Below are 16,052 nucleotides of genomic sequence, written 5' to 3'. Positions count from 1 at the left end.
CACAAATTGCATGATGCCAAATTGTTCAGAAGCAGAGGCACCTTGGGGGTAAGGAGAGGGCAGTTTTGAGAAAGGGAGTATTTGTCAAGGGGATTTGACCAAGAACAATAGGAAAGGGCCACTGCAGAAGCAGCATTTATGCTGACATCCAAGAATAAACAGGCCACAGGTGATGGGGAAAATGCACCCGGCAAAGGGAAATGCATGTACAAAAGCTCCGAATGGGGATCCAGCTTCCCCCTGCCATGGAAATCCATGTTCGTGGGACTACCAATCAGGAATTGCATACTACTCTGCAAAAGTTTGCAGCAGTTCACATGTGGCTGTGTCCCAACGATCTGCAGCAAAGCTGAGATCTCTGGTGTATCCATGGGTCACATAAGGCTGACACAGGACTTTGGGGACCTACTGCATGTGGGCTCTGGCATTAGCTCCAAGGGTGTCCCCTAGAACCCACTGGTGTCACCCCTCAGGCACCCGCTTTATCTTCCCCAAATCCCTTATGCTCTGGCCCAGTTGTATGTCCTAAGACATTTCCAGCCCTCAGTCTTCAATGCCAGGCCCATCTTACCAGGCCCCTGCCTACCAGTTCCCTGGGACTTAATAGGAAAACTTCCAGCTAATTCATGTATTATGAAAATATGTTTTCTCCTCTTTAATCTTAACAGTGACCAACAACAAAAGCAGTGTTGGAATTCCCTCTCAGGAAAACATTTAATAAAGATCACTGAAAATCCCGTAACTGATGAGAGAACAGACCTATCTGTGGGGCCCATGGCTGATGCTTTCTCAGTTAATAGTCAAGACTGTCAGCCCCAGTAATGATCCCAGAGTTCACCTATATTCTGAAGGGGAGCCGTAGATGGAAGACCATAGCTGCAGCCTTGGGCCCTCATGCCTCATGCAGACCTACGAGGGCAGACTTGAGCATAGGATTTAAATGTAAATTCGAACCAGAGAGCACATCTGCTTTTTGGCACCACACAAAAGTGACTGGCCTTTGATTCCCTTTGAAATAACCTCTGCTTTTTCCTTTGGAGAGGGACGTCATTTTTTCCTTTAAGGTAGTCCATGGGGCATTGGGCTTCCAGAGCAAACTCTGTGTATGTGTGTGTTCACAGACTTGGCTTGCAATTTTGGAGACATTCTGCTGTATGTGTGTTTCTTAAAACCTACATCATATAAAGTGTTTGGCTGGTACCAGTTTGGATCTTAGGGAACAGGGACCTGGACTTGGGGGCATGTTTTTTGTTGCTTTGGCATCCCTACCACTACCCACGTATCTAGCATAAAATCAGTGACACTGGAGAAATTCCAAAAACCTTGTTATATAGCATGCTGGTCAGTTCTCCTGGTGACCAAGCAACCCTTCCTAACCTGAAGAGATTATAATGATGGCCTGTTTGAGAAGCAGAATGGCAGCTAAGATGCTAGTGGCCTGGCCCAGGTGGCCTGGCCCAGATGCCATTTTACCTACACTACAGTCAAAATTCCTCTTGGACAAAGCAGATTTAGGTTTAATGAGAGATTTCCTGGATGAGAAATCTGGTCCCACCAATGCCAGTGGATTTCATGTCAAGGTTTTCCCCAGGCCTTTCAGGGTTACCTATGAAAGGAAAAGGGCAGGAAGGCAAGATTCCATGGAGGAGTGGGAGTAATTCAGCAGCAGACATCCTGGCCATCACAGGGGGAGGCTCTAATTTGGAGCAAGTCAAGCCTTGGGGTTATACTTTGCTTGTAAAGGCAGACCCTCCCTCAGTAATCTTTTTAGCATTCCGCTCCTTCAAAGACAACTTGGACCCCAGAGCTCTCATGTGGCCAAAAGACATGTGAATATCCCATCAGTTGCGTAGAAGCAATAGATTGGAATCCTCCAGATAGTTCACTCAATCTCAGAATGATAAATGATCAATCACTGCATTCCTCCTAAATGAAATTAAGATGTTAAGATATATTGCTTGGGGCTTCTGAATGGGATTTCTGCAGTTGAATTTCCAACAGAAAATGTATTGCCTTGGAATCACTGGGAAAGGGAGACATTCTAGATCTCTGTTAAAGCAAAACACTTGACGGCAGGGAAAAATGCTTCAGACATGTTCATTGTTTTCATATTTAAAAGTGATTAATCATCCCAAATACCATAACACCAGAAGACCAGAATGCAAACTCTTCCAGGGGAAGGAGGATGCAGATGCCCCGATGCTCTAAATTGGGAGCTTTTGAAGGAGGCCCTAGGTGAGCTCATGTTGGGAGAAGAAAAAGCCTTGACTAGAAATCCCTTACAAAGGGCAGAGAGCCTGGGCCAAAAACCCTAGGAATGCACAGGAAGCCACTGACCTACTTTTCCACTAGAACACAGAATAAAAAAAAAAAAAAAAGGAAGTTATAATCTACGTGCATGTGTATGGACATTACCAGAGATGTCACTTTCTTGGAATGTCTTTCCATCCCTCCTGTCAGACCTGGTGGAGACCCATTATGCTCCTGTAAGCTGGGCATTTAGCATCTCTGCCTGCGGAGTCACACATGGACCCACCACCTAGTAGCTGTATGACCTTGAGTGTGTAACTTTACCTCTGTTCCTGGAGCAGTTTGATGGGTTAATAATAGCAGCTTCTTCACAGAGTGTAAGGACTGAATCTCAGTAATTGGTACTTATCACGATTTTAATTAATCAGATGTTCAATTTATTTATTGAAGGTAATGTCTGGCATGCTGTCTAGATGTGCCCTCCATGAGGTCAGAACTAATGTATGTCTTGTTTATCCACATGTCCCCAGTACTTAACATGGTTCTTGGTAGATGCTTAAAAAATTGTGGGAAGGTGAGAGGGAGAAACGGAGGGAGGGAGAATGGAAGGGAGGGGGGAGGGAGGAAGGAAGGAAGGGGCTCATATTTTTCATAAACACAGCTTGTAGAAGGCAATATACAATCTAAACTGAATTGCCTTTGTGTCTTATTTAAGAACCCATTTCACTTTCAACTCTGCTGATCAAAAAGAGGTGACTTGTGCCCTGTCGCTTTATTTGCAGGTGGGTGAGCATTAGGGGCTCAAATACCTCAGATACACCCAGCTGGTTGAGGGCTCGTGTTTATACATTTTCCTTTTTCCCTGCCACCTACCAAAGAGGCCTCTTTTGGTTTGTGTGTGTGTGCATGCATGCGTGTGTGTGTTTTGAGAGAGAGGGAGAGAGAGAAAGCTATTTCCTTTTGTTGCAGGAAATTCAGATTTAGTGGTTGCTTAGAAAACACAAAGAAGATTGCAGCAAGTTGAATTAAAGCGCAGTTAAATCAAATGCAAAACTCCATTCAGCCCCTGTCTGCCCAAAATAAATAATTTTAAAAATGAATCTCAGATCACTGACAATGATGACTGTGTTTATGGCATGTGGGGTTGCCTGTCTTCAGCCAGCCATCGTTGCCAGCGTGCACCCAGCATTTAGAAATTAAACAAAAACACATTGAACTTGCTGCATTAGCTGTTGCCACATCAGAACGCTAACGGGTTTAGTGACCACAGCCCAGCCAGGCCAGAGTGTGTCAACAGCCAGAGGACCAAAGTCAGTCACTGTTTGTGCTTTGCCCAAGTTGTTACAAGTTTAATTCTTTGCAGCTTACTTTTCCTGCTGTTTTGGCCTCTGCCCACCATGTCTTAATGAGGGTAGCAGCCAGTCAGCCTCATATAGCAGGGCCACTGAGGCCCTGGCCAAAGGTCCACAGGTGGCAGCATCTCAGTCTCTTGGGTCTGATGACTTGTTAGACGGGAGCTCCAGCCTTCTTTTGCTAGTCACCTTTTCAGGCTAGAAAAGGCCCAACCTGAAGCAAATGTAAAGAGCCTCTTGATTCACCACTCATCTGGAAAGTACACCTCCCATCCCCTGCAAGAAAGCATGCTGCTTGGTGTTTGCACCTTAAAGGCAGTTTCTTTGCACTGCACCCAGGCCTTCAGGCCTGCCTGAGAAACAAAGTCAGGTATCTTCATCTGGACAGCCAGATCAAGCACTGAGTTGCAGGACCTTGGCAGTGAAGAGGTTAAATGGCTCAAAAGGCTGGGTCTCTGGTTTCCTGCCCACACTTGCTCTGGCCTAAGGCAATGCCTGCTGTTTGGGGGGGGGGGGGGGGAAGGGAGGCCTCCCCTGGACCCAGGTGGCCAACAGGCAAACCATGTTATTAAGAAGCCTAGATCGCAAAACCTTGATCTTCAAACGAGACCCCTAATTAGTCGCCAGCCCAAGAGTAAATGGCATTCCACCTCAGCAAGGCGATGGGCGCCTTCAAATCCTGGGGACTAATTGCCATTATTGGCTCTATGAAGATCCTGTTGTAAACACTTGTCATCCGAGCCACTTCTGTTCGGTAAACTTGAGATATCAAATTGTTCTTTCATGTCTTAAATTCTCTGAAAGGCCTCACTGGCCCCTTTTCTGGGGGAAGGCTTCTCTTTTTGAACATGGCAGATTTCTTTAGCACCTAGTTTAAAGAGATGTCTCTGTTGCTCGTGTGTGATAGGGCAAGCTCATCCTAAAGCTGAATCCTTTTCAAAAAAGTAAGGGATTTATTTATTTGTTTTATTTTTGTACTTTGTTCTCTTTTGAATTTGAAAATTCCATCTCAAAAATAAACTTCAATTGTAGGCAGAAGGGATTTGCTACACAGCTAATGGGGCTTAAGCTTAGGGGTCCCCTCCCAGGCCCAGGCCTTTTCCAAGGCCTTGGCAGGGGTCCTGACAGTGTATTCACAGGGCCATATATATATATATATATATATATATATATATATATATATATATATATTTTTTTTTTTTTTTTTTTTTTTCCAAGTTTGAAACAGTAGATTATTTGTGTACTCCTTTTCTTAAAGAGGGCCCTCCATGATGTACTGGGACTCACAAAACCAAGATCCACTCTATCATATCCAGGGTGTGTTTCCTACCTTTTGTATCATGAATCCTTGTTGCTTCTGGAGATAAATATCTTCCGTCTGTTCTTTGACTCCTTGCTTCTTGGTCCTGTTTGGCATTTGTGAAGGGAAAGACTAAGTTCTTCAGTCCACATACGGGATGCCAGGTTTTATCTAGGTTTACTTGGGACCCAGAGACCCCAGATTCATTTCATTTTATGAACCTCAACAAGCATCCTGGGTAATCCCAAACTCACATGGCAAAAAAGACCAGCATAAAGAGAAGACTGGATGCATAAGGGTTTTGATTTGTCACTCTCAGGACTGTATTATTTGGACACTTTCATGGCAGTGAGTATGTCAGGATGAGAGAGAGGGGAAAAGGAGTAAATAATTTCTGACTATTTTTGTAAACATGAATTTTCTATTCACCTTTAATACCAGCTTTTAGCAAGCTTCTGGGGGCTCTGAGATGTTACATCCCATGCCAGCATCTGCAGCAAGCTGTGTTGCAGGCCAAAAGTCCTATAATGTCACATAGCCTCGAAACTGAACTTCAGACCCATTTCTTTAGCAAGCTAAGGAGTCACTATTACTCAGCAATAATTCCTTTGTGTGACCAGTTGAGGGTGGGACAAGAAGGTAAGAGCTCTATAACAAGACTTAGGATATTTGCTTATGGGACTACATTGTCTCCCTGATGAAAGGAGACGGTTGTCCCTCTGCAGGTAACCTAATAACCTCCGAAGATACTGGCCCTCCCTAAGTGGGGCTCTCCAGAAGAACCTGGGTATCTTCCACTCTCTCCGGGATGCAGGCATTGTTTGTGGAATCATCCCCTGTCTCAGATGTCATTTGTGGCACCCCCAAAGATTCCCAAAGCATTATTTTAACCTATGTGTTTCACTAGTTTGAGATGTTCAAAATTGTATGCCAAACTTTTGATTATTTTAACTAGTTCAGAAAAGAAAGACCAACGTCGGTTTGACAACAAACAAAACCAGTTTTTGTTCTATCAGTTATGTTTAAAAGATTCCAATTTCAAACTAAACACAATGTGTGGTTATTCTGTCAGCGATTTATATAGCCACCAGGGCGCCACAGTTACACACTGCATACATCATTGTATTTTTAAAATGTACTTAATGAACTTTTTTTTCTTTTCTAGTAACTACTTCATTGCCTTAAATGAATGCATTCCAATAGAATTTGTAACAAATGACCACTTTGTGTTTGCATTAATGCCAAACACGTTTAACAAATTTTTAACAAGGAACCCTGGCAAAATGCCAAACTCCTAGAGGGACACTGAAGGAATGCTATAAATTTAAACTAGATTTTACCTTTTCACTTAGCTCAGCAAGTGTCTTAGGTGTCTCACTATCTCAGGATTGTGGCATTTCTATTTTATGTCAAATAAGTTGTACGTTTTCATTATTTTATTACATAGGTTATACCTTTCTGCATAGCACTTTTAAATCTTTGCAGCCATGTCTGAAAGAACATGATAGCAGCTTTAGAAATAGGAAGATCTATTTCTGAAAAACTGTTCATATCTTGAGTAGATTGAGGGATGCATGCCTGCATGTACTTATCTACCAAAATGTCACTGTCTTTAAAATAGCAAGTCAACTATTAAAGTACAAGAACAATGGACTAGACCAATGATTCTCAACTGGGGGTGATTTGGTCCCCTGGGTGACATTTGAAAATGCCCAGAGACATTTTTAGTGTAATGACTTGTGAGGGGGTTGCTACTGGCATCTAGTAGAGATCGGGGATGCTGCGTCCTATAGTAGTGCACAGGACAGACCCCTCAGCAAGGCATCATCCAGACCAAAATGGTCACAAGGCCGAGGGTGAGAAACCCTGGAGTAGCGTGACAAAGGCCTTTGGCTTTGGAGCAGTCTCTCAAGATAAAGAGGGTATTATTTTAAGAAAAAATCAATCACATTTCTACTCAACCACTGTTTTAAAAATTGTATTGAGTACCTAACACTGGTGTCGGATGGCTGCTTTCTGATTTTTACTTACGCTTTCATCTATCCCCGAGAAGGAGAGAGAAAAGCCTTGTCCTGGCTGAAAATGTAAACTAAAGCAGTGCTGGGGATGGCTTGTGGCCACAGTCAGGGCGAGACTGGCCAACTCATGCCATATGCCACCCCACTGGGAGAATCTATAGCTGGGCACTAGGGATGGTCTCCAAGGCAGAACTAATGGGACACAGGATGATGCATGTCTGTGAGGTAGTTTTGGTGTTTCATGAGCAAGCAGTTTTATTTTAATAGCTGTGCAATTGTTATAATGTATATTAGAGAATATTGGCTCCATAATGGTTTTAAAATAACTCTTTTTTAAACAGGAAATATTAGTTTTTTTTTAAGTGTTTTTAACATATTAATTAACAGATACACTGTTATGGAGAGACTAATTGGCAAGACCTAAGTTTGGAAGTGCTGGCCTCATGGTCGAGAGAATAGGCTCTAGAGTCAGAAGACGTGGGTTCAGATCAGGGCTCTGGGATAGTGGGAATTTGACCAAAGTCATTCAGTTCCCTTGAGCTTGTTTCCTCATCAGCATAGGGACAGTTAATCGTGTCAGAATCTTGGTGCTGTCAAGCTTGTTTGAAATAATTGATAATTCATGCAGAAGCACCTAGCATGCTAGCATGGTGGCAGATAGCATGCAGCAAACGTTAGCGATTAATAATACCACAATAAGAATGACAAAAATAAATCCTAAGGAGGCACAGCAGTATATGCTACATAACACATCCATTCAAATTCCTTCATTTAAAACCTTGTGGGTGAGTTGCACCCAGCACCCAGAAACCAGAGATGAAATATGAAGTCCCTCTTTTCCCTTCACCAGCAAGCAATATCATCCCTAACAGCAGTTTGCAATTCTGAGCACAGGGCTGGCTAGACCCACCCCCACCCCAGCCCTTTGGGCTCTGAAGTGTTACATTTTATTGCCCTGTGGAGCTGTAGGAGGCCAGTCAAAAGGTAAAATGTTGTTCTCCACTCATATTTTTGAATTATGGCTTCAAGGTGGTTGCTCCTATCAAGAAAATTAAATGATTTAACATAATTTGTTGCCACTTTGATCACAACAATAATAAATAAATCTTCATGAGAAAAACGGGAAACCCATTCTGCCTCGTTTTTAAAGATGTTAAGTAATAACACAGATGTAGTTATAGATTTTTTCTTTTTCTTTTTTCTTTCTTTCTTTTTTTTTTTTTTTCTTTTTTAGCAGAAACAACTCTTATTGGGCTTTCCTGTGAGCAGAGTCACTTAGTGGAGCTGTTCTGCAGGATGCCCCTGCTCCAGAAGGAGCAGCTCTTCCCCTCAGACCGTTGTTAATTAGCCTATCAGGGGTTCGCCTTTTACACTGGCACCATGTGCAATATGTTAGGAGCGGGCATCCAAAGCCGTCGTGAATGGGCGTCTGTTTTTGTACCTGGGGCCACGCTGCACACATTTGGGAAGCACATGGAGCGTAATGGACATTAACCCAGATGTCAAAAATAGCCTGCGTTTTACTACTGTTATTAAACAGTTTCCCCTTTAACCCCTCCGTGTTTACCAAAGACCCCTTTCTCCCAGCCTGTTTCTGCAAATCACTACTGAAAGGGCAAGAGAAGAAAGCCATAATCGGGCAGGTGTCTTTATTCCAAAGAAAAACAGTCTGAAGGAATATTTGTGAGACACCACACGTTTATAGCCTGCTCTCCTGAGGGCACTTGTGCTGGAGCAGAATCTCATGGCTATGCTCAGCTCGCCTGCCCCCATCTGCTTGCAGGGATCCTGTCAGGAGAGCCAAGTTCAGAGCTTCCATGGCATCCAATACTTGCGTTTTCAAAATGGAAACAGCTTCATATTTTAGTATTATGCTAGTAAGACACATTCTTTGCTTTAGAAAACCCTAAACCGATGCCAAAAAGAAAAAAAAAATCTAAAGAAGGAAATTAAAAAATACCACTCAGAGATAAATATTAACAATATTCTGGTATATGCACTTATAAATGTTTATGTTTATGTGTGTGTTTATGCAAAACTGAGATCAAACTCTACATATAGATTGTAATCTGCTTTTTTCACCAAAATATTGTGGACATCTTTCCAGATCAAAAAAGCAGAGATCCATATCATGAACACCTCAAATACTCCCTGTTTATTTCCTACATGGCACAAATAAAAAATTCCTTATTAGTTTATTTATTTGTGAATCTATTTGTTGTCTGTCTTCCTCCTGAGAACTTACAGGCTCCATGTCTGTCTTTTTCACCATTAGTCTTTGGCACCAACCACATTGCCTGACACGGAGAGGTGCTATATTGATTTTCTATTGCTGCATAACAACCAACCACAAACTTAGTGGCTTACAATAACACCCATTTATTATCTCACAGTTTCCGTGGGTTAAAAGTCCAGGTGGGCTTGACTGGGTTCTCAGCTTATGCTTAAGGTCTCCCAAGGCCAAAGTCAAGATGTCAACCCCTGCCCCCTCGCCCCCCTGGTTTTAATCTGGAGGCTGCAGGGGAAGCATCCACTTCTAAGCCCATGCAGGTTATTGCCAGAATTCAGTTCCTAGAGATGGTAGGACTGAGGCCCCCTTCTGTGCTGGCTGTCAGCCAGGGTACCTGATCGGATCCAAAAGGGCGTTCTCCTGTCCCCGTGCCCTCTTCCATTTCAGCACAGTGAATCCCTCTCATGCTTTGAACTACCTTGATTATCTTTTCTTCTACTAGGAAAACTCTCTCCTTTTAAAGGACTCCTGAGATTAAATTAGGCCCACTCAGATAAACTCCCCTTTGATTAACTCAAAGGGCGACTGATTAGTTACCGTAAACACATGTGCAGAATCCCTTTGCCATGTATTGTAACATGGTCATGGGTGTAATGCATTCACTGACCCATTGCCAGAGATTAGGGCAGGAAATTTCAGAGGGGGATTTTAGGATTCTGACTACCATAGGTGCACTCTAATATTTGTGGAATGAACAAGTGAATCAGCATGTTCCAGAAACTGTACAAGGCACACTGGATGCTAAGCGACCAAGACTGGCCTGTCCCCTGCCCTCATGGAGTTTATAGGCTAGACCAGGGCTGTCCACTAGTAATAGAATGCAAGTCACATCCATAATTTTGGTTTTTCTGATAGCTACATTTAAAAAGTGATAAGAAACAGGTGGAATTAATTATGACATGTTTAATCCAATATGTACAAAATATGATTTCAACATGAAATCAATATTAGAAATTATTACTGACATAGTTTATTCTTTTTTTATACCAAGTCTTCAAATTTTAATTTGTATTTTACACTTTGAGGAGATCTTAATTTGGACTACCCACATTTCAAGTGCTCAGAAACCGTATGTGGCAAGTAGCCACAATATTGGACAGTATAGATTTATACAAGTCACTTGGCAGGGACGGTGCAATATGTGTTTGACTCACTGGGCTGCATCCCAGCACCAGGAGGTCAGGAAAGGCTTCCTGGGAGGAAGCGACATCTAAGCTGAGGCTGCAGAATAAGTAGGAATCAATCAGGTCGAGAGTTGTAAATGCATGTCAGACAGAAAGAGGGGTTTGTGAGACAGGAGAAAGCTTTAGAACTGCTGAAGCAAGTTCAGCATAGGTGGAGCATGAAGAGTGGAGGGTCACAGAGAAGAGTGGAGCTGGAGAAGAGCCAGAAGAGGCCTTTTCTGCCATAGCCAGGAGTCTGTCCTACATCCTGAGGGCAGTGGGAGGTCATTGAAGGGTTCCAAACAGGGCAATGCCGAGATAAAATAGATGTCATCATTTGAAAAGCACTGTTTGCTGCCCCAGTGAGGATGCAGAGCTGGGTGCTGTAAGAGAGGATGCATGGCGTTGGGTTTGGGGCGGCTGTGACGATCCAGGGGAGAGAGGACAGGCCAGTCAATTATCCCACAGTGGGTGGCTGCCCAGATTGCCTCCTTGTGGAAGCCAGGATTCCTTTTGTTATTTTTCTAAAGCATATGCTTATTTGCCTTCCTCAACAAGAGATCATCTGCATTTCTCACTGCTGGCAATGTCATTTGAGTTTTTTCCTCCAACCCATTTAGGCCTCCTGGTTTGATTGAAGGAGTGGCAACACTTTCTGAGACTTCTCTTGTCCACAGCATAGACTTTACCCCAAAGCGGTGCACTAAACTTGCCAGGCACTGGATTTTGCCTTGGTGACCTTTGCCCAGCTGGAATCTTCTCACAACTGAATAAATGATTGTTTTTTTGCTACTTTATCTTGGAAAAACATCAAGGACATCGGACATTCACTGTAATTATTTTTCACTTGCTTCCCCCTCTGCAAAAATGACCAATGCATTCTAATATTATTTGGGTGTTCCTTTAACTTTTAACCATGTGGCCTTTTTAGTAAATTGGTTAGTCCTTTAAAACAATGATTAAGAAATGCTTAGTGCACAAAAGAATTAGAGCTATGCACAGCTCATGAAACAGAAAGCATGCTCCGACTTAAATTTTCATACATAGTTTGCAGATTTTATGTGCCAGAATGAGTAATATGATCTGCTCTAGGAACTCCCTAGCTTTTTAGCTCTGCAAAAGTCATTTTTTTTTTTTACCCCAATACAGGTTTCTTAACCAGAAGGGTTACACCAGAATCCTCAGAGTTTGAATTAGCAGAGTTCATTGAAGCCACATATTTCATTTGCACTGTTTAATGATGGCTCAAAGTAACTGCCTACCTGTGCAGACATTGGGATGTTTGGCACTCTCATTAGTCAGTGAGACTTTAGAAATGCCAGGTATCAACCACCGAATCAGAAAGTTCAGGCTGTCTACAAAAAGTGGCTTGCACATGTGTGTGTGTGTTTCATCTTTCCCCTCCCTGCCGTCTTTCTCCCTCTGAAGACAGCTGCACATTGCCGTGTGCTCAGGAACTCCTGAAGCACTCATATGTGAATGGTAATGACACAGGCACACCACATTGATCTTAGACATGGCAAAAAGCCATCATTTGAAGCACATTGTGGGATGGTCACCTCTTCTCACGCATCTCACTGCTTCTTCCATACCCAGGGCATGGACAGTGAGAAAACATCTGGCCACGTGGATGATAGCTGTTCTCCAGTGCATGACATATGCAAACGGATGACTGTCGCCTTTCTTTGTGTTTGATGTTAAATATGCATGCACAATATTTGATGTGGGGAAGCACGCTAGCTTTATTTCAATCTGCTCCATTTAAGGAAATAGCAATAATCTTTCAAATCATTGCTTTCATATGGTTTTAAGTGAATGTTAAGTTTTCTATTGTCTTGACAATCCTTAACTCTCTAATCTCTATAAAACCAAGCTTAAAAAAATGGAAAACCATGGTCATTGTTGAAACTTGGAACCAACAGAAACATGGAGAGAAAAAAAAAATTGACGCAATCTGATGACCTAGAGATAATCACTGGACACATTCTGGCATGTTTCCCTTCCAGTTCTTTCTTTCTGTACATCAAGAGAGGGTATCTCTTCTTTGATAGGTTTTCAGGACATAATTTAACTCTCTGTTTACTTTGTCCTTTTTCTGTGCTCCTTCCCCATTGCCTCCCCACACCCACCCAACACCTACCAAGGTGAGTGGTGGAGGGGCCAGCAGATTAGTTGGTGTGGGATGAGGGGAGCTTCTGTCAGAATTATCTAGATATCATTGCGCACACCACCAGTGTCTTTCCCTGCTAAATGATGTGTTTTCTCCTTGCAGCTATCAGAAGGGTTGAATAAAGGGAAAATGCAGCTCTGCAGCAATATTCTGATAATCTATTGCAGTGTGGCTCACCTCACTGTCTACCCCACCTGGAGCAGCTCATCAGACCTGAAGAGGAATTTTCACTTTCATTATGGAGCATGATTCTGTTCGACTTACTATTTCCTTCATCTCATGTCATGTCCCATGGATTTGAATATGTTGGAAAGACTTACCTGGAAGAAGAGAAAAATGAGAGCTCCTCCATTTTTTTTCATTGGGATTCATGCACTTAAAATATGGCCATCTCTTCTAAAAGTCATTTTGGGATAACATTTTATTTGTGTTATTTAAATATCATTGGATAAATTTTAACTCCATGAGATTTTTAAGTGTGGGTTCAGCTTCTGTTGGACTACTAGCTTCATCTCCAGTTATTCTGCTGGTTCAGACAAACTGGTCATTCTGAATGCATTAGATTATCAAAAAGTGTAAATTCGCTGTGAGTGAGTGGTGTTGGAAGTGTTTGTGTACCAAGATGCAGGCACTGTTTGGCAAAGAAACAAAACACCAAAAATTGCGAGACTTTACCCTCCTCTATCCTTAATCTGCTGTTTGAAGAAAACTATTTTGATGGTGTAACTCGTAGATACCTCTGGGCCAGGTTGGAAATGAAATGAATTTTTAAACCACTACTACTTGCCAAGAAATCGCCTTATAAGAACATGGTGTGTGTCTCTGACAATGCATGGCACATCTAAATTTGATCATTCATGATTTTATCTACCCTGCCTTTGTACTGAGGAGTGGCAAAAGTCTGAGGTACCTACATATATTCCATGTGTCCCAAATATCCCCACAGTGGGGATGTGACCCAGCCTCAGACTCTTACCATTCCCATACATGCAGGTCTCCATGAAGAAGCTGGGACTCATTCACATTTCAAATTCCAATTGCTGTGCAAACAGTATGAGCTTAGATCTTCTGTAAATGATGGGTCATTTTCCATTTTTTTTAAAATTGTCTCTAACATGGATTCCAAAGCATTTTCAGCATCCAACATGAAAACATTGGTGAATGAGGAGGAATCACAAAGCTGTGTATCTGTATATAGCTCTACACAACATGTATGTTAGTACAGAGTCATTATTTAAAGCACATGCCAGGAAAAGAGACCAAATTTTGAGGTCTTTTACATACAAGACATGGTACTAAGGAGAATTAAACTCCTATTGCTTCCTCTGAAGATTAAAAAAAAAAGTTGTTATAACTTCATACAACTGATGACCAAGTCTGGCAAACATGTGCACCTCTTATCTTGCTCCATTTTCTTGTCAATGGAAGAACCCCTTCCACGTGTATGCTAGTGGGGGATGAAAATCTGCATTTTTAAAGGGCAAACAGTGAATTTAAGCATGAGTGGCCTTAATAAATACAGTTGTCTTTCTTTGCTGCTGTGGAAAGGATTCTAAACAGATATTCCCAAAATCTTGCATTGAATTTAGTCATTGTTCTTACTTTCTTAAATGTTGGTGCAATTAACTCTGGACCTCTCGTGAGCCATGTGATATTTAAAAGACAGATACCTTATTTGTTGACGAAAATGAAACCGTCTCTGAGTTGCACTGTTCATTCTTGGTGCATTAGGAATAATATATTCAAGCTGGTTTCTTGCTTCTGGCTTTGTTCTTGTTGTCAGTAAGTATAGTGCACTATGTAAAGCTTACCTGTCTCATATACAATCCAAATGCATTTATGTTTAAAAAGTTTGTCCTTTAACTATTAAAGAGATGTAGGTCTTGGTTGGAGTGTAAGCAGAGTTCTTTGCAAACATATTTAGCACATTTTGACACAATGTCCCACTGAAAGCCCAGGCCACAAACACATCCCCATGAGCATTTGCGTGTCCTCCGATAGGCGGCCGTCACTCCCTCCTATAGCCGGGTCTTGACCTGAACTCTGCAATTGAATACTTGAAGTAGGAAATCCACCAGGGAAAATAAGGTCTTCAAAACAGAAAAAAAACCAACTGTGTATAGTTAGTTATTTCTAATTATGTGCCAATTTTTCCACAAGTATTGTTTTGGGGGTCATTTCTTGTCTCAGTTACGTTGATTACAAGTATCTTACCTTTTAAGTTAGTGTATCATCTAGTCCCTTAACATGTTAAAACTCTGTCTAACAAAGCATCTTTTCCCATTTCATGTAATATTCTCTGATGCTTGGGGGTTACAAAAAAATCCTTTTTCACATGTTAAAAATAGTCTCTGGGTTTACAACAAGCACTGTGATGTTTGGGAAGATATTTCCTTTGCTCAAACTTTAGCAGGTTCCGCTCTAATCATAATGAAATTTAAAGAAGTTTGGGCTAATATTTAGGAGAAGTTTGTATTCTTTGTGCAGAAGCAGGCTTGTACTTTTTACCCCATTTAATTTTGATGTACAGTCTCAATTTTGTATTTAATGATTTTTGTGTATCCAGTATGCACGTGAACAGCGTGTCAGCTTTCATTTGAAAGTGGTTTTCAGTTTACTTTTGCAGCAGTGTTTATGACGAGACCTCAAATGTGTTGACCTAAGTTCTATCTGAGCTGTTTTTGTGTAGAGTGGTGTTTGAATGCTGCTAGGGGTCAGTGTATCTAATTCCCCGAGACCTGAGACCCTCGTTTGATAGTGCTTCTTGTAATATTTCTCCAGTGAGTGGCATGTGGGTTGTGATATTGATCATATGATTATGGACATCGATATGAAAAAAAAATAATAAAACTAAGGAACCCTCAGAAACTACCAGTGGGCATGTATTAGCCAGTTGTTGTAACCTTGTGTCTAGTAGAAGTACAACGTACAAGGTATGTACAGTTCATAAATTTGTTATCATGTGTATGAAAAGTACTTTGTGCTGATTGCCTTATTTATATTCATCAAATAAACTTGGTTTCTTTCTGAAGGGAGTTCATTCCATCCCTAATAAATGCTCCAATTGTAGTGGTTTCTCATCTTTTTTGAGTCATGGATCTCCATTTGAAAGCCTACTCAGAACTCTGTTAACTTAAGAAAGAAAAGGGAATTTATTGGCTCCCTAAACTGGAAAGACCAAGGCATAAATCTTCCTTTAGGCATGGCTGGATCTAGAGGTTTGAATTAGGGAATTAAGTTATTTCTTATCTCCCTCCTTCCACCCCTCCCTTTCTCCCTTCCCTTTTTGCCTTTCTCTCTCCCCCAATCTATTTCTCCATCTCTACTTCTCCCCCATCTCTTCCTCCTCCCAAACTTTCATCTCTTCCCCTTTTCTTCCTCTTTATTCCCTCCATCCCTTCCTTCTCTCCTCCTTCTCTGCCTTTCTCCCTCTGTCCTTGTCTCCTTGTCTCCTCTGTATTTTCCATTGGGTTGGCTTTGATTTCTGTTAGGCTCTCTCCACTTGTTGA

General features: G+C 41.8%; 1 protein-coding gene across 6 annotated transcripts in view; it reads left to right on the top strand.

Moving 5' to 3' along the window:
* ERC2 (ELKS/RAB6-interacting/CAST family member 2) overlaps nt 1-15,576 on the top strand; it is a 1,046,379-nt gene extending 1,030,803 nt beyond the window's left edge. For 2 of the 6 annotated variants that reach the window (XM_037798515.1, XM_037798506.1), the window contains exon 18: nt 12,646-15,576. In XM_037798515.1, the coding sequence (XP_037654443.1) occupies nt 12,646-12,792 (147 nt within the window). In that variant the 3' untranslated portion in view covers nt 12,793-15,576. The remainder of the gene's footprint in view (nt 1-12,645) is intronic. The other 4 variants (XM_037798533.1, XM_037798523.1, XR_005210796.1 and 1 more) reach the window with 3 other exon arrangements.
* Nucleotides 15,577-16,052: the final 476 nt, after the last annotated feature.

The sequence above is a fragment of the Choloepus didactylus genome, chromosome 1 (genome assembly GCF_015220235.1).
Source record: "Choloepus didactylus isolate mChoDid1 chromosome 1, mChoDid1.pri, whole genome shotgun sequence".
Lineage (NCBI taxonomy): Eukaryota > Metazoa > Chordata > Mammalia > Pilosa > Megalonychidae > Choloepus > Choloepus didactylus.
Note: the sequence above shows the minus strand (reverse complement) of the source record. Positions and strands in the feature narration are given on the sequence as shown.